Source organism: Asparagus officinalis, chromosome 2, assembly GCF_001876935.1.
Source record: "Asparagus officinalis chromosome 2, Aspof.V1, whole genome shotgun sequence".
Classification (NCBI taxonomy): domain Eukaryota; kingdom Viridiplantae; phylum Streptophyta; class Magnoliopsida; order Asparagales; family Asparagaceae; genus Asparagus; species Asparagus officinalis.
Window position 1 is genome coordinate 11,379,724 of NC_033795.1, and position 24,365 is coordinate 11,404,088.

The 24,365-nt window shown below is 36.2% G+C and overlaps 2 protein-coding genes and 1 non-coding gene across 3 annotated transcripts in view; 2 read left to right on the top strand and 1 right to left on the bottom strand.

Moving 5' to 3' along the window:
- Positions 1-5,409, top strand: part of LOC109830259 (transcription factor GTE1-like) — a 10,838-nt gene extending 5,429 nt beyond the window's left edge. The window contains exons 2-6 of the mRNA XM_020397473.1: positions 2,060-2,278; positions 2,472-2,570; positions 2,943-3,001; positions 3,990-4,140; positions 5,112-5,409. Coding sequence (XP_020253062.1) covers positions 2,060-2,278; positions 2,472-2,570; positions 2,943-3,001; positions 3,990-4,140; positions 5,112-5,297 — 714 coding nt within the window. The 3' untranslated portion in view covers positions 5,298-5,409. The remainder of the gene's footprint in view (positions 1-2,059; positions 2,279-2,471; positions 2,571-2,942; positions 3,002-3,989; positions 4,141-5,111) is intronic.
- On the bottom strand, positions 7,468-7,541 carry TRNAT-AGU. The gene has a single exon. It is a non-coding gene; the product is annotated as a tRNA-Thr (tRNA).
- LOC109830260 (protein TIC 40, chloroplastic-like) overlaps positions 8,921-24,365 on the top strand; it is a 20,180-nt gene continuing 4,735 nt past the window's right edge. Inside the window, exons 1-11 of the mRNA XM_020397474.1 lie at positions 8,921-9,209; positions 15,979-16,078; positions 16,210-16,267; positions 16,367-16,384; positions 17,190-17,475; positions 18,706-18,800; positions 18,886-18,949; positions 19,828-19,906; positions 21,337-21,377; positions 21,524-21,569; positions 23,556-23,650. Coding sequence (XP_020253063.1) covers positions 9,047-9,209; positions 15,979-16,078; positions 16,210-16,267; positions 16,367-16,384; positions 17,190-17,475; positions 18,706-18,800; positions 18,886-18,949; positions 19,828-19,906; positions 21,337-21,377; positions 21,524-21,569; positions 23,556-23,650 — 1,045 coding nt within the window. The 5' untranslated portion in view covers positions 8,921-9,046. The remainder of the gene's footprint in view (positions 9,210-15,978; positions 16,079-16,209; positions 16,268-16,366; positions 16,385-17,189; positions 17,476-18,705; positions 18,801-18,885; positions 18,950-19,827; positions 19,907-21,336; positions 21,378-21,523; positions 21,570-23,555; positions 23,651-24,365) is intronic.

Consider the following 24,365-nt stretch of genomic DNA (forward strand, 5'->3'; position numbering starts at 1 on the left):
TTTAGATTGAATCTAAGGATGTACCACTCAATGTATCAATTGGGCTATTTCAATAGACGATCCGCTCCATTCATCATGATCTAAATGCCTTAAAACATCTATAAAATAAAAATCATGATGTTTGAGTATTTCTAACACATATTTTTTATTGTCTCTTTAGTTGTGTTGTCATAAAACCGTTAATTTTACTATCACTTGATGCATTAGTAGCTACAACCCAATATGCCTAATTTTTAGTTTATATGCCATCCAAATTATTTAGATCAAAATGAACGGAGTGGATCAAGTAAATTGATTGTGTATACTATAATTTTGAAGGTGCATTCTTAGATTCAATCTAAGGTGGATCCTTAGAATCATATTTCTCACACACACACACACACACACACACACACACACACACATATATATATATATATATATTTTATATAAGTACATAAGTATAATTATATATAAGTATATTGCATCTACTATATATATAAGTATATCATATAAGTAAAGTATATAACTATGCTTAAATAAGCATAATATAAGGATGTAACAAATACATATATAACTATATAATACATATTTACAATTAGTAATATATACTTATGTGATTCTCTCTCTCTCTCAAGTTATAATTTGTAAGTATATACAATATAATATATGCATATATAATATATAGCTATATACTAATATGTAAGTATAGATACTAATACTAAGATATAAGTATATGAATATATATAATTAGTTATAAGTATACTTATATGTGTATTTGTAGACTTATAGTTGAGTATATTTTATATAAGTACATAAGTATAATTATATATAAGTATATTGCATCTACTATATATATATATAAGTATATCATATAAGTAAAGTATATAACTATGCTTAAATAAGCATAATATAAGTATGTAACAAATACATATATAACTATATAATACATATTTACAATTAGTAATATATACTTATGTGATTCTCTCTCTCTCTCAAGTTATAATTTGTAAGTATATACAATATAATATATGCATATATAATATATAGCTATCTCTCTCTCTCTCAAGTTATAATTTGTAAGTATATACAATATAATATATGCATATATAATATATAGCTATATACTAATATGTAAGTATATATACTAATACTAAGATATAAGTATATGAATATATATAATTAGTTATAAGTATACTTATATGTGTATTTGTAGACTTATAGTTGAGTATATTTTATATAAGTACATAAGTATAATTATATATAAGTATATTGCATCTACTATATATATATATAAGTATATCATATAAGTAAAGTATATAACTATGCTTAAATAAGCATAATATAAGTATGTAACAAATACATATATAACTATATAATACATATTTACAATTAGTAATATATACTTATGTGATTCTCTCTCTCTCTCAAGTTATAATTTGTAAGTATATACAATATAATATATGCATATATAATATATAGCTATATACTAATATGTAAGTATATACTAATACATACTTACATAAATACAATAAAATTATTCTAATTTTGTAGCAATTTTTTGCAAAAAAAAATAAAAAATAAAAAAAATCCGGGCCGGCCTGGAGCCCGGCTCAATTTGGCCTGGACTTGGACCCGGGCCTGGCCCGGGCACCCTGGGTCTGGGTCCGGGCTAGGCATTTTGCCCGTCTCGGACCCGAAAATTCGGGCCGCTCCGGGCCGGGCCAACCTGTTTGGACAGGCCTAATAATGGGTCCTCATAAAAATATTGTGATCACATAATATGTTTTCCTATATTTGACGTCACAACATGTTTAAATGATGGTTTCCTGAAAATTGGATGTAGAATATAAATAACGTTAGATGCTAGAAACTGGAATAGGTCTTATAATTTAGGCATCATTATTATACAAGCATAATGAAATTTATCGACATATGCTAAGATATGTAAAGCTATGAAAAGGGTACCTCTAATAATATTAATGTTCAGCTTCGAAGTGACATGATTTCTTAGGAATCCTCATGTTATGAACTAAACATAACCATGAGCCTTTTTCTTTTGTGTATTCATGGACGCTAGATCGTTAAGAAGCCCATGGACTTCTCTACAATCCGGAAACAGATGGACGCCAATGTATATAAGAATGTTAGAGAAATATATGCTGATGTGAGACTAGTTTTCACGAACGCCATGACTTACAATGATGATGATAAGAGTGATATTCATGTGATGGCGAGAACTCTGCTGGAAAGATTTGAAGAGAAATGGCTGCAACTGATACATAAAGTTGTTGATGCTGTAAGTCACTTCATCAATCTAATTTTGGTATTTATCGATGGCAAGGATCAGTACCTGCTCCAGTCTGCCATCTGCTCAATCTCTCCAGGACCATTTAAAACTCTGAACAACTTTAGTCTCTAGTTTCTTTGAATACTGTCTTATTTGTTTTCAGTATCCATCCATGCAAGCGCTATAATATATCATGTAACAGGAAGAAAGACAAAAAGATGAGGAGGCACAGGCACTAACAACTATGCAGAGTGCTCAAGAGGCTGCTATTGCAAAATTGGCTAGAGATACAAACAATGAGGTTGTACATTTCCTCACATTCTTCATTTTTGTAGTTAAAGCAATAATCCTACCATTGTAAGTTAAAATTTATTAAATTTCTTAAAGTACCATTGTTTTATGCCTGGTGCATTTGAATTCAAATTGCTTAACATGTATTTAATATCTTTGTTAAAGGTGTGACCTATCTTGATGATGATATTCTGAACGCTCATCTTGGTCACAACTAAACCAAGTCAAAGTAGTTGCTTAATCGAACTGGTTCAGCTAGATAGTATGGTCTAGGCCTTAAAGCTTAAAATAAGTGTGTTGACACTTGTTTACCTGACTGCTTCAGCTTAACTAGCGGAATTCCCATGCGGAGTATTTACACTTGCTTGTCTGATTGTTACAGCTTAACCAGCTGAATTTGCATCTGGGGGAACTTAGAGAGTTGGTGATACAAAGCTGCAGGTAATTTTCCAATGAAGTTTGTTCCAATTTGCTGCCTTCATGCGTATGTCAACTACAATTATAAAATCTTAAAATTTAACACTAATTTTGTTCCATGTTGATTTAGCCTTTTCTTTTTTGTCCAATTCTCTTTGTTAGTTATAGGTCTTGAACCAGGAATTTTCATCTACCACTATCATCCCTGTACCACTAAGTCAGGCCTCTCCTTTGAGGTGATCCTTCATTTACTATAATCTGTGATGGGCTGATATGTTTAAGATGTAAACAAGAAACATATTTACTAAAATTTTATTTAATTATTAAGATTGGATTAAAGCTAACTGATAATATTTGTGTTACTTTGTTTAAAAATTCTGTAGTTCACCTGAAAAGGGAAAATAATTTGTAATATTTCATCTTCCTGTCTGCATATATTCTAAATTCCTTTATCTTATATTTGATTCTGAAAGTAAGATGAGCTTCTGTTGTACACAGTCAGCATGATAAAATGTAAACTCTTACTTTCATCAGCAGCTTACTGCTGTTACTATTTTAACAGGAGTGGTGATGGCGTTCCAAGCTAAATCAGTGTACTCAATTTGTCAAAAATAAAAAAAAAGTTTTATATTTCATTTAATTACTGTTCCTAAACAATCTTTTAATTTTGAATATATGCATGTTGCGGTATGCTTGTTATTTTTCATTGAGAAAAGGACCACTAACATTTTCGTTGATTGTGCTCGGGTATACATTGTTATCTCTATCCTTCTCATCTTGAAGCTGCGATAATTATTAATCATCTCGCTATCAGCTGTCTAAATGGCTAATTCATACACACTGTATGAAGCTCATATTTCCTTCGTTAAGCAGTTCTGTCCAGCACATTGCTTGCTGTCATTTAGCATGGATTTATTTAGTTTAAACTCCTTGAGAAAAAAAAAGAAAGAAAAGAAAAAGGTAGATCCATGATACAGTGTATGGATGACTAACGTTGAAAATGTTTCAATAGGAAAATGACTACGGAGGAGAAAAGGAAACTTAGTTCAGGGATTGCCTCTTTATGTCCTGAATATCTTTTCAAGGCACTAGAGATTATTGCTCAAGAGAATCCAAACTTCCAAGATGCAACTGAAGAGGTGGACATCGACATTGACGCTCAGGTTGTTCACTCTACCTTGATGTCAAACTTTTTATCTTATTGCTTATGAACGAATGAAATCTAAAGGAAAAGCATGTCATCACCAACTTTATTTAATAGGACTTCATACCTTTTTGTTTTCCTGGAACACCTTCGACTATCATAAACTTTTGTTCATGTTTTACCTTCCTTTACATAACTGGACAGTGAATAGTACCAAGTTAAATTATCGTTAAAGCAATTTGAGCATTTTAAATAGCTATATCAGGATTGAATTTTTTTAGAATAATTTATTATATCTTAACAATCTGAATTGAAAACGCATTGGCATACGTGTTTAATAGCTTGCAGTAGTACTGTTAGAATAGAGAATGGTATTTGAGGGAAAGACTTCATTTCAAAATTAAAATTGGTACCATGAATTGTCAACCATATTCCATTTGTGTAGCCTAATGACACCAACTCGAGCATATGGCTTTTCAAATAAGAAAAGGTCTTTGTCTTTCGGCACGAGTGACATTGGCATTTTTTCCTATTTCAAAGCAAGTACTCACCGAGATGTTTCTGCTTTTTAAGTTAATAAAAGTTATCTTACTTACAAGTTAATGCGTTCTTTATAAATGATTACTCATTCCCTTATTTCCTTTCTCAACTTACTGTAAAACAAGTCTCTACGGGGGTTGAGTTTTTTCAGGCCTTCATAGTATTGTGGGATTTCTGCAATTTACATAATATTATAACCTTCAACCATCACCACAGCTCGAAATTTTAGTGCAGTGGCAGAGACTTTAATATGATGATGCCCGGGCAACCTAGTCCAAATCTCACCAGCTAAGGCGGAATTTAAAAAAGACACCATTGTCTGAGTTCAAGTTTCATCCAATGAAAATGATACCCAACCTCGAACATGTTAAAACATAAAGTTAACCTTTTCAAAATGTCGGACTTTTTCTTGTCTTAACTGATTAAAACTTCCAATTTGTTTTGCTGCAGAATGAAATCACACTATGGAGACTCAAATTCTTTGTGAAAGGTGCGCTGGAGAATCAAGCCAGAAATTCTGTTACCAAACCAAAAAATCAAGCTAAGGAGGCAGATGACGTTATGAAGCGCAAGAAGTTGATATATGATGCTCTGGCTAAAACTGCAAGAAAAAGAAGCAGAAAACCATCTCCGTGATCTGTATCCTGTTGTTAGATTGCTCAAGCTTGTAACGTCTTGCCGAGTACAATGTACCATGACATGTTATCTCTTTTAGTTTCAAACTGAAGAAATTTTCAAAATGAACTCATTCCCAATTTTATTCCCAAAAATCGTCTCACTTCAAACTTTATTGTCAAAATCAACCCATTTTCTCATCACGCCAGCCTCGTGGCTAGAAAGTGGATTGATTTAAAAAAAAATTGCGGTCTTAGTCGGGATTGTCAACCCCGACTAATTAGGAGCTCGCCCGCTACGCTATTGTAATTTGGCAACTAAACAAGTTGGGGTTTTAAAATCCCGACTAATTTAGTGTCTGCAAAATTTGTCGGGGTTGGGAACCCCGACCATTTCGAATTAGGCGTTTCGAAATGGTTGGGGTTAGGCAGAGAGTGGTCACCCTACACCAGATATGGTCGAGGTTGGAAACCCCGACCATTTTGCAGATACTCTTTGATGGAAAACCCCTCCCTTGCTAATACATATCAATCCACAAGGTTAGCACCAACTCTCTTGCTACGCATTTATCAACTCATAATCAATTTTAAACACAAATAAACACATATCTTTATTTAATCATTACATCTATAACATTTATTTAACAAAAACATAACATTCAATTCACTTAGTAAAAATCCAACGATAATCAAGTCACAGTAGCATTTCAAACGTAAACATCATAGCATTTCAAACATAAACATCGTATAAAGTATATCGAAATTTAATAAATATTTAGAACTCTCTTTCCTCTCCCTCTCCCTCTTTTTCCTCTCCCCTTCCCTGTTCACCTTTATCATGAGCTCGGATGATCAGTGCATGACATCCTCATCGACTTGAACCTGCTGCAAACATTCGGCTTGAGCTTGCTGTGAGCTTCCGGCTTCATCATATGCACGACTTGAGGCTGCTCTCGTGTGTCCTCGGACCCATCGATGCTCGTACCCTATGAGACGTTCATCACGTTTCGCATTATGCGACCTCCTAAGAGCGGAGTGAATCTTTCCTATAATGCGAACAAATGCGTTCCTCGCCCCTGGCTCGGTAGTCGTTCTCAATGTATCATGTGCAATAGAAGCAACCTCATCGAGTTCTTGTACCTATAAGATAAAAAGCAAAAGCTGATTATTAGCAAATTGATGATAATAAAATAATAATCACGAAATAATTGTATATTTTGCCTATACACTTACTAACTCTCTCTCAACTGGACCTCTCGGTATATAATCCTTAGGTGCTTTGTTCTCCCGAAATATCCATCGGCGAGTAATCCCCCAATATCACTGTAAGTACACATCTAGGTCAGGTGGTGCATCAGCCCTCTCCATCACTACAACCTCCTCCCTCAACTCCCAATTCTGAATGTAAAAATGGCGAATTATTTCCCAATTTGCATGATGTGCTCCTTTTTCGGGGATTTTGCTCTATTCTTTCTACAGGATCTGAAATATGTTGTTATAATCCAAATTGTCGGAGCACACGGTCAGACACGTGCATTTCGACAATCTCAAGGCATATAATCGGGACTCGAGCACGTCATATATCTTCCCATTCTCTGCAAATATCTGGTAGTAAATCTAAAACCAGTTCATAGAGCATTAACTTGTCGGTATTCTCATGGGTCAATTTCCGTAACGCTATGCACTAAATGATCGGGGTTCCCAACCCCGATCATTTCTAGTGTAGGGTGGTCACTTTGCTAAATGATTGGGGTTGGAACTCCTACTATTTTGAAAAGCCTAATTAAAAATGTTCGGGGTTTCCAACCCCGATAAATTTTGCAGACACTAAATTAGTTGGGGTTTCGAACCCCGACTTGTTTAGCTGCTAAATTATAATAGCGTAACGGGCAAGCTCCTAATTAGTGGGGGTTGCCAGTGTGTGGGTCGATTTTAAAAAAATTACGGTCCTAATTAGTCGGAGTTGCTAAATTATTGGAATATCTTTGCATAACTGCTTTGCTTACCCACCGTGAGGCAGTATTCGTATTATGCGTACTTGAGGATAATTTAAATTCCAACTGAATAAAACACATCATGCACGTTAAAGTAAAGGGGATTACTTGCAAATGAAATTTGCGTTATGTGTACTCTGGGATAATTTTCTCCCAAAAATATAAAATAAAAATTTTCATGCATTCAAACATTATTTATGCTTTCATTGAGAGTTGAACTCAAGACCTCCCGCTTACTAAACGGGTGCTCTAACCAACTGAGCTATGAAAGCTACATATATTTGCACATTTTTCATTTTCTTTAATTTAATTATGTTTCTTATTTTCTCCCACAACTATACATTTTTACTTCTTAGCCCTACACAACGTGAATACTTGGATGCATCTGTTCGTACATTTTTATATATGCAATGAAAACGTGGGAAATTTCAAATTGAATATTACTAATTAGATTGCACTATATATAATTTTGTATGTAAATAACAACAAATTGAATGATTATTCTAATTTTTTTTTTTCGAAACAACAACATGCGCTCAAACTTGTATTTCCAATATTCAGCTAGCATCGGGATAGTTGATAGTTTTGTAGAAAAACTTGTGCACAACTGCTATTAATTTGACTACAACAAATAATGCAGTTCCTTTGCATTAATTTTTTTAAAGATTAATGTACGTAATGTCACCAAACTAATAGATCCCAAGTAAGAAAATGTCTGTCATTTTGCTGATACGCAATTTATATACAAGGAGATATACATTCTGTGTAATAAAAAAAAGCAAATCCAAAGAATATTTAACCAAACACTAAACTTGGATTTGCAAAGAAACTGTTGGTAGCAGAATCCATAACAACCTCTGTTGCTCAAAATAAAAATGGGTAAATCGCATATAACCCTCTTCATTTACATCTTCAGTGGCTGATAGCCCCCCTCAAGTGCTAATAAATAAGTTGAAGGGGGTTTATGCGTAAGCAGATGTACTGAAGGAGGTATAGATGAATAATTGCACTTAATACCCTATACTTTCACCTACTTCGCACATATACACCGCCGGATGTATCTGGTTGCACTGAAATATTAGAGTATCTTAACCCTCATCACTTGTTAAATCTACTATTAAACTATCAAAATCCTATTTTAAACCTACCGTAATCCTGCTCTAAAATAGGATTTTTAATGGTCTCACAGTTAATTTAGCAAATAATAAGAGTTGAGATATTCGGCCTGTCGCAGGAGAATTTATAAGGGAAAATTATCAAGTTTTCATAAAGGAGAGTACTAAAGTACAACTTTTTGAAACTTTATGGCCTGTTTGGATGGAGGGTAGAGAGGGGGAAGAGAAGGGAAGGGAAGAGAAATTTCATTTTAAACTTGTTTGGGAGTTTTATTTTGGAGGGTAGAGGAGGGGAATGGAGGGGAAATTTGGCCCAAATTCTTACAGGGAGTTTTATTTTGGAGGGTAGAGGAGGGGAATGGAGGGGAAATTTGGCCCAAATTCTTACACCCCAAATTGGGGTGTAATGGAGGGGAAGGGAAGGAAGGGGAAAAATTCCCCTTCCTTCCCCTTCCTTCCCTTCCCTAAAAGTAAACTCCCAAACACACCGTTAGGGTATTTAAGTTCAACCAACTACATCTGGGGGTACATACGTGCCCTTTTATCATCTCCATCAAGTCTTCCCTCTTTTTCCTCTGTTCGCTCTCTCTCTTCCCCCCAAAACCCTCCACCAAAATCTCTGCTCTTTTGTTTTCGGGTTTCGACCTCGAATTTTTCTCTAAATGGAAAATACTGCGCTCTTGTCCTCCAAATTCCCAGTCCTCGCCGGCTCACACGGTCCCTCTCTAATCCTTGGCCGGCGATGGCCGGCTTATCCTACTCTCCGACGAGTTGGAGGCGGGAGAAGGCAGAGATTTATCGCCTCTTCAAGAACTTCCCAAAATGGTAATTTTACTTCGTTTATGTCGTTCTCTAATTGTATATATATATATTTTTTAATTTTTGATTTCAGTCGCTGAATATGAACTGTGGGGATTTGTTTACAATTATGTGCTTTGATGTTGGAAGCTTCTCTTAAATGTGAGTACTTTTGATTGAATTTTGGTGAGAGGTTTCATTTTATTGAAATGTGAATAATGGTGTGATGCTGAGTTGGTTTTTTCCCCTTTCAAATAACATAAGCAAGATTAGGGATTTGTGAAGCCGAGGCAATTATTTCCTTTTGTGTAGTTGTTAGCTTAATGGAGGAGATGACCCTGAACTGAACCTTAGGATTTGGGTATGGACTCTGAAAAACTTGGGGTAAAGGCTTTATTGTTGTAGAGGTTGTAATCATATGAGGACAAATTTTTAAAAAGAACCGTTTTCCAACTTTAATGTGCAAAATCGACCGGTTCAAAAAATAATTAGCAAAATCGACCCTTTTTATTTGAAAAGGATCGATTTAGCTGATGTGAATGTTTTTTGGAGTGCACGGGACTGCTAGTCCCGTGCATCCAATCTCTCTCTCCTCACTCACCTGCCCTCAGCTCTCTCTCTCCCCCTCACACACTCTCTCTCATCTCCATTCTTAACTCTCTCTCCCTCAAAACCCAAAACCCAAGCTCCTCACTCCGACCAAACTGCCGCCCCGCTCCAGACCACCGCCCCTCGCCGCCCGGCGGCGAGGGGCGGTGGTCTGGAGCGGGGCGGCAGTTTGGTCGGAGTGAGGAGCTTGGGTTGTGGGTTTTGAGGGAGAGAGAGAGAGTTGAGAACGAAGATGAGAGAGAGAGTGTGTGAGGGAATGAGAGAGAGATAGAGCTGCGTAGTATTTAACAAAGAAGCCATCCCCCCTCCCCCCCCGCCATCCTGCACAAATTGGACAGACTTTTGTTTTTTAGCCCTATATATCTATGCAGGTATTTAACAAAAAATGATGGCAATGCAAAGAGCTGTGCGGTATGTTTACTTAGAATATGATGGGTGTAGAAAATGGAAGGAGGGAGGAGAGATGCATGAGAGAAGGTTTCTATGTTCTGTTTTCTTGTAGAGGGGAATGAGGATGGGTTTGGGGGCAATAAATAGAGGTCTGGTCTGGGCCCTCCTCGCCTTGGAAAATCAAATCTCTCAGCAGGGAGGGAGAGTGATGTTCTCAACAGGGAGGGCGATGGCGTGCTCGACGACTTGGGCGGCGAGGGGCGGTGGTCTGGAGCGGGACGACAGTTTGGTCGGAGTGAGGAGCTTGGGTTGTGGGTTTTGAGGGAGAGAGAGTTGAGAATGGAGATGAGAGAGAGAGAGAGTGTGTGTGAGGGAATGAGAGAGAGATATAGAGCTGAGGGCAGGTGAGTGAGGAGAGAGAGATTGGATGCACGGGACCAGCAGTCCCGTGCACTCCAAAAAAATTCACATCAGCTAAATCGATCCTTTTCAAATGAAAAGGGTCGATTTTGCTAATTATTTTTTGAACCGGTCGATTTTGCACATTAAAGTTGGAAAACGGTTCTTTTTAAAAATTTGTCCATCATATGATGGGTTTCTATTGCTTAGATCATGTGCATGAGAGTGACTAGAGATGGGAATGACTAGTGGGTTTAACGATTCATGTCCATAAGGTATGATGATAGTTTCAAAATAGTAAAAAAATTGGTCTTGCCAAAGAATGATCACCTAACCAGTAAGCATTACCTTGCAATTTAAAGGTAAAAGGGAAAATAAGGAAAAAAGATGAACGAACTTAGAGAATAGGCATGCATTTTCTGCTGAGGAAATGAATTAGGAATCATGCATATGACCTTTTCAGATTACCAAAAGGTCATATCTTTGCTATTGACATCTCCACGAAGGACTGTCAATTGCCACTTAATGGTAGCGGAAGTACTAACATCATGGTTATAACCTATGAAGGACTAACATCATGGAGGATTGAAGTCTAATCTGATATATGTGTACAATGGTTTTGTTGTTTGGCACCAAGTTCTGCTTGGTAGATTATCATCTATGATGCATGGATACGGATACGGGACACAGATACGACACGGATACGGGATACGGCAAAATCCAAAAAAAAATAGGATACAGGGATACGGCAAGGAACTTTTTTAAATTATTATTATATATAGAAAAATTTATAAAATTCAACTAACAATCTAAAATTTATAAACAAGTAACAAGTACTAATTAAAATATTAAACCATAACAAATATTCTTAAGGCTAAATTCATATATTAGACCACAATTATGATATTAGGAGAGAAGTCTCAATTCTCTAACACCTAAGCCTATCCCTACTTCTATCTATGTATAGATATGTCTGCTTGTCCCTCTCTCTCTCTCCCCATCACGCCTAAGCCTGTCCCTACTTCTATCTATGTATAGATATGTCTGCTTGTCCCTCTCTCTCTCTCTCTCTCCCCATCACACGCAACTCAAGGCTAATTTATCATATCCAAATCTAACCACCAACTTATTACCATTCATCAATTTAAGATGGATACTAATTTCAAACAATTCCTTTTTAGCCTGACAATGAAGTTTGCCTTTCAGGCTCATCCTTTTGGAGAATCTCTGATTATTTGAAACTGATGAATGCTTTTCTTTTCAATCCTGTTCAGATTTTGATTTGACCTCTTTATAAAATTATTCATTTAAATTGAAAAGGACTTGATTTAGTGTTAGAATTTTGGGACAAAATTTCGTGGTCAGTTACATGAATTCTATGCTTTCAGTTTATAATTTTAAATTATATTTACTAACTTATGGAGATTAATAAGCTTAATAAGCTTGATTTACTTATAATATTATAAGCATTCTCAAAGCATTGTGTTCGAAAAGGCATTCAAAAGCTTGATTTACCTATCATATATAAGCATTCTCAGAGCATTGTTTTCGAAAAGGCTAACAGGGCACATATCCGGAGGCTTGGGAGAAGTTGGGGCTTCCTAGGCAGCTGTCTAACTGAAGTGACTAGCCCTTGAGCAGCCACATGTGTCTTTTTTGAAACACATGGTCTTCAAAAAAAAATTTGGCCTAAAAGTTGATTTGTCTTAAAAACGGATCATAGAAACTAGAAAGTGTCCATTTTTAAGTACAGGCTGGACTAAGATTGACAGTGAGTAGAAAAATGAGATCTACTGGTGAGTCACCAGACTTCAGCGCATTGATTTTGATTGACAAAATGTAGAAGTGGTCAGTTGGTCAGTATGTCAATAGTAAGGCCTGGAACATAATGTTGGCAAATCAATATATAACTAATGAGAAGCATGGGTTTGATTGGATTTCATCTGTTTAGTTAGTGTGGATTTATTTTTAGAATTATTCATATCTTATTTTAAATGAGGAGCTAATCTGATTTGCAGTGGAGTTTAATCAGGGATCTATTTTGAGAGTTTTTTGTATATCTGATTTAAAAAAAAGAATTATTTGCTATTGGGAATCATAATGGGACAACTTTCAAGTTTGATAAATGTGGAAAATCTATATCGGGTTCTTTTATATTTTCATCCCATGAAATTGCAAAAAGGTTTTTTCTTACCATTTTCTATTTTCTAGTTGTGAATATCACTTTTAATTAATGACCAGAGGGAGGTCCGTAATAATAAAAATATGAGAACTACTTCACATACTCCTAACTCCTAATGTAAACAACTAGAATGCTCCTAGAAGTTTGTGGTTGTCTTATCTAATAAAATTAGTTCAGGGTAGTTTCCTGCAATTTTAGTTCATGGTAGTCCTTTGAAATGTACACTAAAAGAGATCAGAACATGCTGAAATAAACGGATATGAAGGCTCAATCATTGAGCAAACCCAGGTCAATTCACATTTCAAATAAGTAAACAATACCGTGCTCTTGTGTTCATTATCATGTTCTCTTTGTGGAAAAATGTAATAACTCAATTCTATCTTTCTGTTGCCATGGTGATCGTTGTAATTAATTTTTGGTTTTGGTGATCGTTGTAATTAATTTTTGGTTTTGTTGTTAATATTCTCCTCCTTTGTTGAAGGGGGTATTCTTTGTTAGCATAAGAGTGATGTAATCTAACCGAAAGGTCCCAAACAACGTATGATATGATGAACCCAAACTGGATGTGGTAGGATGACTTCTTGGGTTGCCTTGCATATGTGGGTTCTGCTCCAGATAACCACTAGGGTGAGCCATGCGCATAGTTGCGTGATTCCCTGGACCTCCCTCGAATTGTCGTACACTTCCTGCGAACCGATTCCTGGTACATTTGAGAACCGATTCCCTTTGATACACCAATTGGTTCCCCAAAATTAGCATACTGCTTACAAGTATGTGGTGTTGAGAATCCTTATAAGTGCATATGCTTAAGACGCAATGCAAGATGTGCGAGTGATGGGAGGCTCACAATATAATATATGAGTCAAGATTTTACTGTAACTGAATATCTTTGTTAATAAAACGTAAAATGAAACTATGATCCTAGCACGAGCACGAACTATGTGAAAAGAAAAAAAAAAGAATTCCACAAAAAGCAACACTTAAGTATTTTGTATGAAATAATGCTGAAATGCATAATTAGCTTTTTAGTTTCTAATCTTCTACCATACACATTAAAAAATGCTAAGGGCACCCAACATATCATTGGCCGAACATGCATGCTGAATCAAGCTACATCCGCTTGAAACTATATTTTAAGAAGCGAATTGCATACCCAAATTCGTACAACCAGCTATGTACCGCGTACTATGTAACTTTAGCCATGTGCATTTGCCTCTCTTAATCAGGGTTGTTATGTTGTCAGGGTGATAGTCCAACCCTTTTTGTTCATGTAACCTTTACTACTTCACAATAAAAAAGAAAATGAAAAGGAAGCTGATGCGAAAAAAGGGAGGGGGTCTATTGGAATCAGGACCTAATTCGAACAACGCGCCGTTCGCCAAAAAATTATTATATTCGGCAGGAAATTAATTTCAAAACAATTAATGTGACAAATGAGTTTTAACAAGACTTGCATCATAATCACGAACAATTCCAATCTCAATCAATTTAATCGTAGTATTCATTATCATTACATGTTCTAAAATCAATATCAAATTTACAATAGTCACATGCTCAGTTACTCATAACTCACCAATATAATTTAAGCAGTGAATATATGATAAGAATTTAGAGATGTAATACTCATGTAATTAACTAATAAATTAAAATCAACAGAAAATACCTAGTGAGAGAAACGAAACCTCAGTAGATTAATATTCAGAAACGTTGAGAAAATTCAAAACCTATTAGCTGCTACAGTGAAGCCCAAAGCCCAACATATCAAACAAGCCCACAACTCCGAATCCGCGAATCAGTAACGAGCGCCGGTCCGAAGACAATGCAGCAGGGGATGGTTCACAGACGCAGGTGACGTGGGAAATCCAACAGAACATCAACAAATTTGGGAGACTCAACAATCAATTCCATGAGCTTGAGGATGAGATCAAGGCCGCCAAAGAATTAATGAAAGTTTGGAGAGTGTGGGGAACGAGCTTATCCTCTCTGATGAGGATGTGGTCAGATTCCAAATAGGTGAAGTCTTCACTCACATGCCAGAGTTATAAGCCTTAGATTAACCACTCCTTTGAATTAACCGCTGATTGTAATCAATATGATTAATTGATTCTAAATGTGATCTTCAGTTTAGGCAACAAACAGATTTGAAGACAAGTGAAAGTCGAGGTTGAAGCGCTGGTGGTCGGGCGTCGGGACAAACAGTCGGCGGCCGTCAGGATGGACAGTCGGCGGCCGGACATGACAGACGGCGGTGGAGGAGTAGCGGTGCTGATGCGGGCGATCGAACTCGCCGAGGTGGAGAAGATCGATCGATCTCGTCGCTGGCAGAGGAGGAAAGGAGGAGGCAGTGCTGCTTAGGGAAGAGGGAAGGCAAGGGGTTTCAGGGCTTTTGGGGCTGACGGGAGTTTGAGGGGTGGTTGGGGGAAAGAAGATGAACATGATTTTATTATTATTATTTTTTTATTTGTAAACGAGTGGTGGAGATGGATCTGTGAGGGAGGGTGTAGGGATGGATGGCTTTTGGGATAAGGAACTAGGGTTTCACACACCTAGAACTGGCATTTGGGTTTCATACACCAAATACAAAGAAATTCTCATTTGAGAAGAACTTAATTTTCATTCAATTCATCATTCTCTTCTCAATAACCTCTTACAACCTTATTTATGAAGGAAAACTACTACGTGCACACAACGTGCAAACAAAATGGAAACAAATAAAAATCCCTCAAATCTCTCACTGAATAACTACTAAATTAAACAACAATTCAGAATTTAAAAATTCAAAATTCAAAAATTAAAACTAAGCTAATATGGAAGATTTTCAATTATTGTTCTCATTAGAAGCCCTTTCGGATTTGTGGGAGACAAGCTAATGGGTCGATGGCTTCAACTTGTTTTCATCATTGACAGCATCTCATATTTGCCTATTAAAGTGAATTGTAAGGTTGAGCATTAAACGGAGTTCTACATCAAGCTACCTATTGGAGAGATGCTTTTTGTTTGGGACTTTGGGTTGCTCTTGGGTCTTCTTGCCGTATGATTAAATTCTTATTTTGGTACTTCAAAATGTATTACATGATAATCTTATTTTCTCGTTTCTGGAGCTGTATCACTTATATCTTGCATTCTTTTTTTGTATTTGCATATGCATCTGTTTCACATTACATTTTTGTTCTATTTGTGTTTTTTATGTAACGCTGTTTTATGCACTGGAATCAGATACATACAAATTTGCAAGAATTTCATCTTCAAAAATCAGTGAGATGTCTACAGCTAGCGGTACGCCACCACTTCCTGTGCCACCCCCACCATCATACATGTAAGTTCATTATTCTTTTTCTTAATCTAACTTTAATGACTGCTGTTTCCTCCATGCTTTTCCCTTCTTGTAATTCTTTTCACTGGGAGTAATTAATCTTCATTTCTTAATCTTTTGTTGGAACAATTTAGAGGCTCACCTCTTTTCTGGATAGGAGTTGGAGTTGGGATCTCGGCACTGTTCTCTATGGTGAGATTATTTGGTTAGTTTGACTTTGTTCCTTGTCCTTGTCATCTGCTCTAAATGACCTCTGTGATCAGGTTTTGACAATCTTGACTGATTTGGCAGGTCGCAACAAAAGTAAAGGTGAGCATATCCAAATCATATAGCTGAATGTTGCAAGGATGCATGTGCTTATGCATGCAGCTGGTGATGCCATAATTCCTCTAATGTGAGGTTTAGTGCTGGCAGTGGCAGTAAAACAATTCCACTTTTGATGTGCTAGATCTTCATCATTTCTCCAAACCTGTAATAATTGGAGCTAAAGATTGCAGGTTACATCTATTATGGAATCATTAAACTTTTGTCATGTTTATTCTCTCTGTTATCCAACCTCAGACATTATTCTTGAACTCAGTGCTATGGTGAATTTATATGCCATAACTTTTCTTCCTTCTTTGTCATACCTTCTGGTCTCCGTTGTTCGCAGTCTCATATCTTCAACACAAGTTTGTTGTATAGCACTTAAATTACCACTAGAATCATGTCCCATATGTTTCCATTTGCTACATTCAATTTGACGTTTAGTGGCTCTTAGGGGGATGCTGAATGTGTCTGTAGCCAATATGCTGTGATATGTGAAAATTCACATAGGTTCTCACATTAAAATTTAGTGAAAATGGGCATATATTTCCTTTGCCACAGTATTATATACATTATACGCTTTAAATGCAATCTTATGGTAGGGTAGGATGTATAAATCTGCTCTTCCTTTAAAAGGAGATAGTTATTTACTTTGATCAATTTCTCCTCACATGTATGTTTCGACTTTCGAGATCATGCCTGCATATCTTCAATGTCAACATGCCGGGAGCGCCTGCTACTTTTCTGTTTTTTAATTTTTTTACATGACAGACACCTCATGACCGTAAGTTTCCTTTGTTTCATGCAGCAATATGCAATGCAGCAAGCTTTCAAGACAATGATGGGTCAAGCAGCACCACAAAATAGTCAATTCAGTAATGCTGCCTTTCCCCAAGGATCACCCTTCCCATTCCCCCCTACATCAGCATCAGTTTCAAGTACTCCATCACCATCATTCTCAAATATTCCATCAGTGACACATGTTGCTTCACAACCAGCTGTTACAGTAGACGTCTCTACAACTAAAGTGGAAGCAACTCCACCTGCTGAAGTCAAAGATGAGCCAGCTACCCAAAAGGAAGAGAAGAAATATGGTATCTTGTTTTCTTGAAATTTGCAGCTTTATTTTTATATCTGAAATTAGATCACTCGTGTATGGTGATTTTATTTATGTTATATTCTTTTTTTATCAAATATTTTCACGTTTTTCTATTGTTGGCTTGACAATATACATTTTACAATGAATTTTAAAGGAGGTTTTAACAATCTTTTTTCACTGTTTGATGTTTCTTTAGATTCATGTGCATGCATTCGTGTTATTTTACTGCATAATGCAACTTTTACTCCCATCTGCAATCTTGAAGACATTAAATAGCTAAAAGGTGTTCGAAATTTTCTAGTTCTACCATTTCTTCTTACCCTCTGGAAAGTTTACAATTCCTAAGTTCTGCAAAATACATAACTAATATATGACTGTACATGTTTTATGTTAGAAATGTTCAACTCTGTGTGCATCATTAATGTGAGACAAGTTGAGCTAGGCTGGTAGGTTGCACTGCCAAATCATATCAAAAGCGCCGTGTGAAAATTTCTGTTCACCGTTAACTAAATTCTCCTTAAATTGAGATGGATGCAAATTTAGTACCATCTCCACCAATCAGATTGGATCTTCATTAGGAGGATCAGAGTTAACCTACAAGCTAGATAAAACTTGGTTCAGATAAATTTATGGGCCTTTTTTTGTTTTTCCCTGATCAAATGTCCAAAAATCATGACCTTGAATCTTGAATTGAATTTCCATACAAAAAACTTATGCTTTTATTGCATATACCAATTTTTTTTGTATCTTTCAAAGAGAAATGATAAGCTAGGGGTGTCTTAAGCATCTTATACAAGCTAGTTATAGGGCTTCTTGAAGAAACATGTATGATTTCAAAGATTAACAGGACATTTGCTTTCCTCTCTCTCTCTACCTCCATCTTTCTGGGTGAGTTGGCAAAATATCTAAGGGGGAAAAAGTTTAATAAACTGATATTTAGCTTTTGATCATACTACTGTTCTAGCTTTTTGATTGTTCAAAAAGCTCATTTACTTTCTCAAGTTTCTTTCTGTTCATTAGACTTTTACATACCTTATGCATCATATGCAGAATGTCATAATAGAACATTGTTTACCCATGATTGATTGCAAATCTGTATATCTATATGTACTTGGCGTACCTTTCTCTTCTAGTAAAAGTCATGAAAGGTTTAACTTCTTAATGTAGCCGTTTCTCCATTCTATGGATATATTTCCTGTAATCTCTGTTAATATTCATTTTGCAGCTTTTATAGATGTTTCTCCAGAAGAAGACACGCGGAAGGATTCAGGATATTCAGTAAACACCAGTACGTCAAGCAATGTTAATTCTGAAAAAGAAGTAAGTTTCGTTGCCATTCTATATGACTTAATGGGCTGATGCCTTAAAATATAGCTGTTGATACATTCTGCTATAATTTTTTAAGGCTACACCAAACGGAGTGTCTGCTGCACAGGAATCACATTCTTCTACTGATCAATCACAATCTGGTAGGTTGATGGGTTGAATAATTTTTTATTTGCATACAACGACAACAGTGGCAAAGCCTTTGTCCCTGATTTCTAGGATTGGCTACATGAATCATATTCTTCCACACTATTGAGGGCTATCTCCTCTGTCAACATGACTAAGTATATTTGCCTTCTGTATTTCCTACAGCATTGCTGTCTTGACTTGACTAATTTAATGTAGATTTGTGGTGGTCCTGATATTGAGTCCGTTGCTCTCGTTGGAGGATTATTGTGGGAGAGGAGATTGTTCCTTTATCCCCAACAGTCTGTTTGCCTAATCCCTCCCTCCCTCTGTGTGTGTTGGCCGCACCCGCCCCCCCCCCTGCGGGGGGGGGTAAGGTGTTTTTATGGCTGACACCTCTGTTAACTTCGTAAGGAGTCAGCTAAAAATCTCATTATGGACCATTATATGGCAGTTAATCCACTCAGTTCTTCATGATCTGCTTGTTTTGAAATGGTTGTATACAAGAACAATTCCCACATCTTTCATCTATGATCAAATTGGTAACAAAAAAATGATTTTCTAAAAATAGAACAAAAATAACTCCTCTCACTGATGGTGAAAAAGTATTTGCTTGCGTGCTGCCCACCTGTCATTCATTCCGTACAAATACCTGCCTGATATTTCAAATGCTGCCTAGTCTACTGTTAATCAGTAATGCAGCCTTTTTCTATGCATCATCAGTTTGAATAATTAGTTCTTTAGTTACCTAATCTTCGCTTTCCTCATCTAATAACACATGTGCAACTTTTGTTTTGTTCTGTTAGATTTCTGCTCTGGCGAATCTACGACTTTATTAATTTGATTAATTTTTCACTGGATTACGTCTAATGTACTCTTGTGCATGTACAATTAGGTAAAACACCCTCTGTTCTATCAGTTGAAGCATTGGAGAAAATGATGGAAGATCCAACTGTGCAGAAGATGGTTTATCCGTAAGCTGATCACTAATTTACTGCTAGTATTACTTGACTGCATTTTTAAATACTAAATGTGTGCCAATAAATTTTTTTATAGCTGATTTTGACATATGTTTGCTGAACTGGTAATTTTTTTCTACTTTGCAATATGTGAGGCTTTATACATCAATTAATTTTCTGTATTCTGCTATGTGTCTACTACATATCGCAAGTATGTAGTGGATGTGTATGGTATTTTGTATCCACTTGACTGCCTTCTTATACTCCTGCAATGGCAAATTTATGCTCCTCGAAAGCCTGACTCACATGCTCATTTGAAAGAGGACGAACACATTTTTTTTATTATGACCTGAACAAAAAGCTATTTTGCCTAAAGGTTTTCACCTTCGTTCTGATCAGACCTCATTGCTCATTAATCTTTCCTTTTGAGCTGTTAAATTTTACGTATTAATTGGTTGTTGACCACATGGATTAAGAGTGCAGCAATGTAACATCCATTATGATCTATGCACTACAATTACGAGCTACAACGGGATGGCATAACTATCTGATTTATTTTGACGTAATTCTATATATCTTTATTGAAGTGAAGATGCTTTCCTCTGATTATCTATGACATAATTTACTCAGAATTGACCTAATCTGTCGTAATTTCTGATGGCATAACCAACAAAAATAATAGATGGTCTGAACCCTAAACTGAATGGTCCATGGTGCACTCTGATTAGTGGAAATTAACATGCTTACTATTCCTTCAGAGTATAAACTGTGTCCCTTTTTTTGTTAGATGATCAACTCTAAGCAACCTATTTGGGCCCAATAGGACACTTATGCCTACTAGAATTATACCGTGATATTATTTGGTTATTTGTCTACGCCATGTCTCCCTAGAAATCTTTTCAAACACGTTTTAGTCATACTCATTCCCAGTCTACGGAATGGCACTCTGAGATTGCTGAGCTTCGCTTTTCTTGGCTATACACTGCACCTTCCTCTTTACCATACTTGTCTTTTCTGGTAATTTTGCATGCTCATATAGGGCTGTCTTGAGGCTGAGGTTTATGAAAGTTTTATCAATTTTGGAGGATTTATTGATTTGAATTGTGCTTTATTACTGCATTCCTTTCTGAGAGAAGGTTTATGACTTTAAGCTGATTGGAAGGATACATTTTCTCTGTTCTAAAATTTTCATTTTCTGCTGATTCGGTATCTACTTGTGTCTTTAAAGCTTTAATAGTTTCTTGTGCTACATTCTGCTTGCATGATGCATGTTGAATAATTTTCTGTTTCTCAGCATGTGCACTTCGGTAGTTATCTTTTTACCTTTTTTACATTTAATTTGCATTTTTTTATTTTTATTTTTATTTTTATTTTGACAAACTTTTGGTTATTTTCATTTACTTTAGCTTTCAGTATGACTTATTCAATTCTTATATATGATGCAGGCATTTACCTGAGGAGATGAGGAACCCCACTACTTTTAAGTGTATGTTCCTTGTTATGTTTTCTTACAAGAATGTGCCAAGCTTTTTCCCATTTTCCTCTCGTTTGGGTTTATTAGAGTAAGCATGTTCGCTGTCCAGTAAGATGCAGTCCTTACGGAAACAACTTAATGTTTGATCATATTTTCAGGGATGATACAAAACCCCGAATATCGCCAACAGCTGCAAGACATGCTGTAAGTTTTACGTTTCAGTATTTTGTACATTCGTTAGTGGCTATAGATTTGCTTCTGGGTATAATCTCAATGAAGTTCCACCAAGGAAATTAATACAATTTACATAGATATGCTTTTCCTCCATAAATATTAGTTAATAGTTACACACTTACACCTATGTTTTTTTTCTCATTGAAAATTGCAACAGCTCTTTTAAGGAAATCTTGTCGCTGATTAAATGTGTTGATTTTATCTATATGATATTTGTTAGTTTTGGTTAGACTAGAATATTGGTTTTCAAACATTACAAGATCCAGACAACTATGATATGTGGGGCAATGGTAATAGTGAAATTTTAAAATTTGTAGTGCCAGACGTGAGAATATGATACGGTGCTTGGACATGTATGGCCTAGAGCCGTGAAGAATGTGGAAAGGATTCTTAAGGGAGAATATAAAGAGCAATCATTCACGAGTATCATTTATCTGTTGGCGCACACCACCCACAACTCGACACTGATCGTGGCCACCATCCGACGTTCAATGCAGAAGCATTGCCTGGCGAAGCACCACTGAAACCCTCAACTAGATCTCCTCCTTCGTAGACCCATCGATTACCAAGCGATATAGGAAACCCGGAGGAAACTTGTGGAAAAAATAAACAAGAGAACAATGACAAAGGATTTGTGGTTGGGCAATCATCCATGTCCATGGGGGAGAGATTTGAGTCTTCTTTAGAGATTTAGAAGATAATCTATTCTTGTGATCTAGATAGATCCCACAATAAATTCTCTCTTAATCTCACCAAAAAATCTCTTACATACCTTTGATTTTCCCCTTTAGTTCTCTCTACATCTCTCTTACAATATGCAACTCTCATTGGCTTCCCTATTGCTTGATTTACAATAAACCTCTCAAGGGGTTTCTAAAGAGCTTTCCCCTCTCTTGAATTCATGTATTACTCCTTTAACTTGCATTATCAATTCTAATTCTCTTCTCCCTATGGCTCGCAATATGCAACTCTCCTTGGCTTCCCTATGGCTTGATTTACAATAAACCTCTCAAGGGGTATCTAAAGAGCTTTTCCCTCTCTTGAATTCATGTATTACTCCTCCTTTAACTTGGATTACCAATTCTAATTCTCTTCTCCCTATGGCTCAAAATATGCAACTCTCCTTGGCTTCCCTATGGCTTGATTTACAATAAACCTCTCAAGGGGTATTTAAAGAGCTTTCTCCACTCTTGAATTCATGTGGAACTTCTTCTTTGACTTGGATTATCAATTATAATTATATTCCATCTAGAATTTAATTTAAATTGTAATTGGTTCTTTCCAATCAAATTCAATCCCTAATCCAAGTCCAAGTAGAAATTTCCTGAAATACAAGTCTATTTCCCTGCATTATCTCCTATTGTCATTGAAAACTCACATTAGTGTTTGAAGAGCCCTTTCTAGGACATTTTCCTGTCACTTCTTTTACTGTGTTATGATACTATGTTATGATGTGCAAAAAAGCTGTGTTGAACCAGTTATGTTCATGTCTATGACTCTAGGACACCTGAACCCATGTACCTCTCCAAGTGATGATTTAGGTGAGACCTGTCTAGGTACTTATGGATTTGTAATGTAGTCACCAAGGAGGGTCAACTGCTCTCTCAATCATATTCTGGTACAAGAAACTCTGGAATCAAGCATGCTTGTAATCAACTCCTTACGGACCTTACCTTATCAAATCTTCCAGATTATGTAAAATTTATCCATGTCTACTGGAGAAGAATCTGGCTGTGTTATGTTTATTTTTTCTTTCATTAAGTTGCATAGCGTCTGCATATGCATGAAATTATGAGAGAAGAATTTGTAAAAATTCGATACTCGAAGTGTATGGAATTCTAGTTTTCTGTTCTTGGACATGATTTTAACTTTTGAGGTTCTTATAATATTTTTATGTGATATGCAGACAATATAAAATACTTAATGGCTGATTATTTTAATCCTGTGCATGTCCAGAAACAATATGGGGGGAAATGGTGAATGGGACAGTCGCATGATGGATTCTTTGAAAAACTTTGATCTGAGCAGTCCTGAGGTCAAGCAGCAATTTGGTGAGTTTAACTGATAGACATTCCTGTGAGACTATATAGTACAGTAGTAAAGCCTCTATGTAGTATGCAAGAAGTCTGGGGTCTGAATCTTACTATTGCAACTGTGCCTACATTTTCTATAAAAAAGAAGAGATATATGTGCATTCTTTACTTTCTAGGACATCACTGAAAAAGTTAAAAGGTTTGACGAGTGTTTTTCTTGTCCTTGTGGGTTGTGGCCCATTGTACATGCATGTGATAGCATTGACAGCTGAACCTGAGTACTTCTGTTGGCACTCAGGGTCTATATAAGACATACTCCTATGGTTGCCAAATTAAGGTGCGGGGCTTTGTTTTAGTTTCCCATTTTTATTTATTGGTCATATTCCTTTACCAGTTATGGGATGCAATCAGCTCATGTTGAAGGCTGATGCAGACCCTTCCTCAACCTCACCTAGCCCTGGCTCAGTTTTGATACCCATTTTCTGGTTGAGATCAGGAAGGTAGGTCCAGTTAAATTGATAAAAGAGAGCACATTGGGAGAGAAACATAGTAAGTTGGGAATTGAAGAATTACAGCCCAAGATGATTTGAGATTTAAATGCTTATTAAGTAATATTGAATTATTGAGAGAATGCAGCAGGTAGCTACCCTAACAAGCTGCAGGTAAAGAAAGGAGTCAGGTGAGAAAGGGAGGGGGAGGAAACTTAATCAAAATATGCAGGACTAAAAGGTGA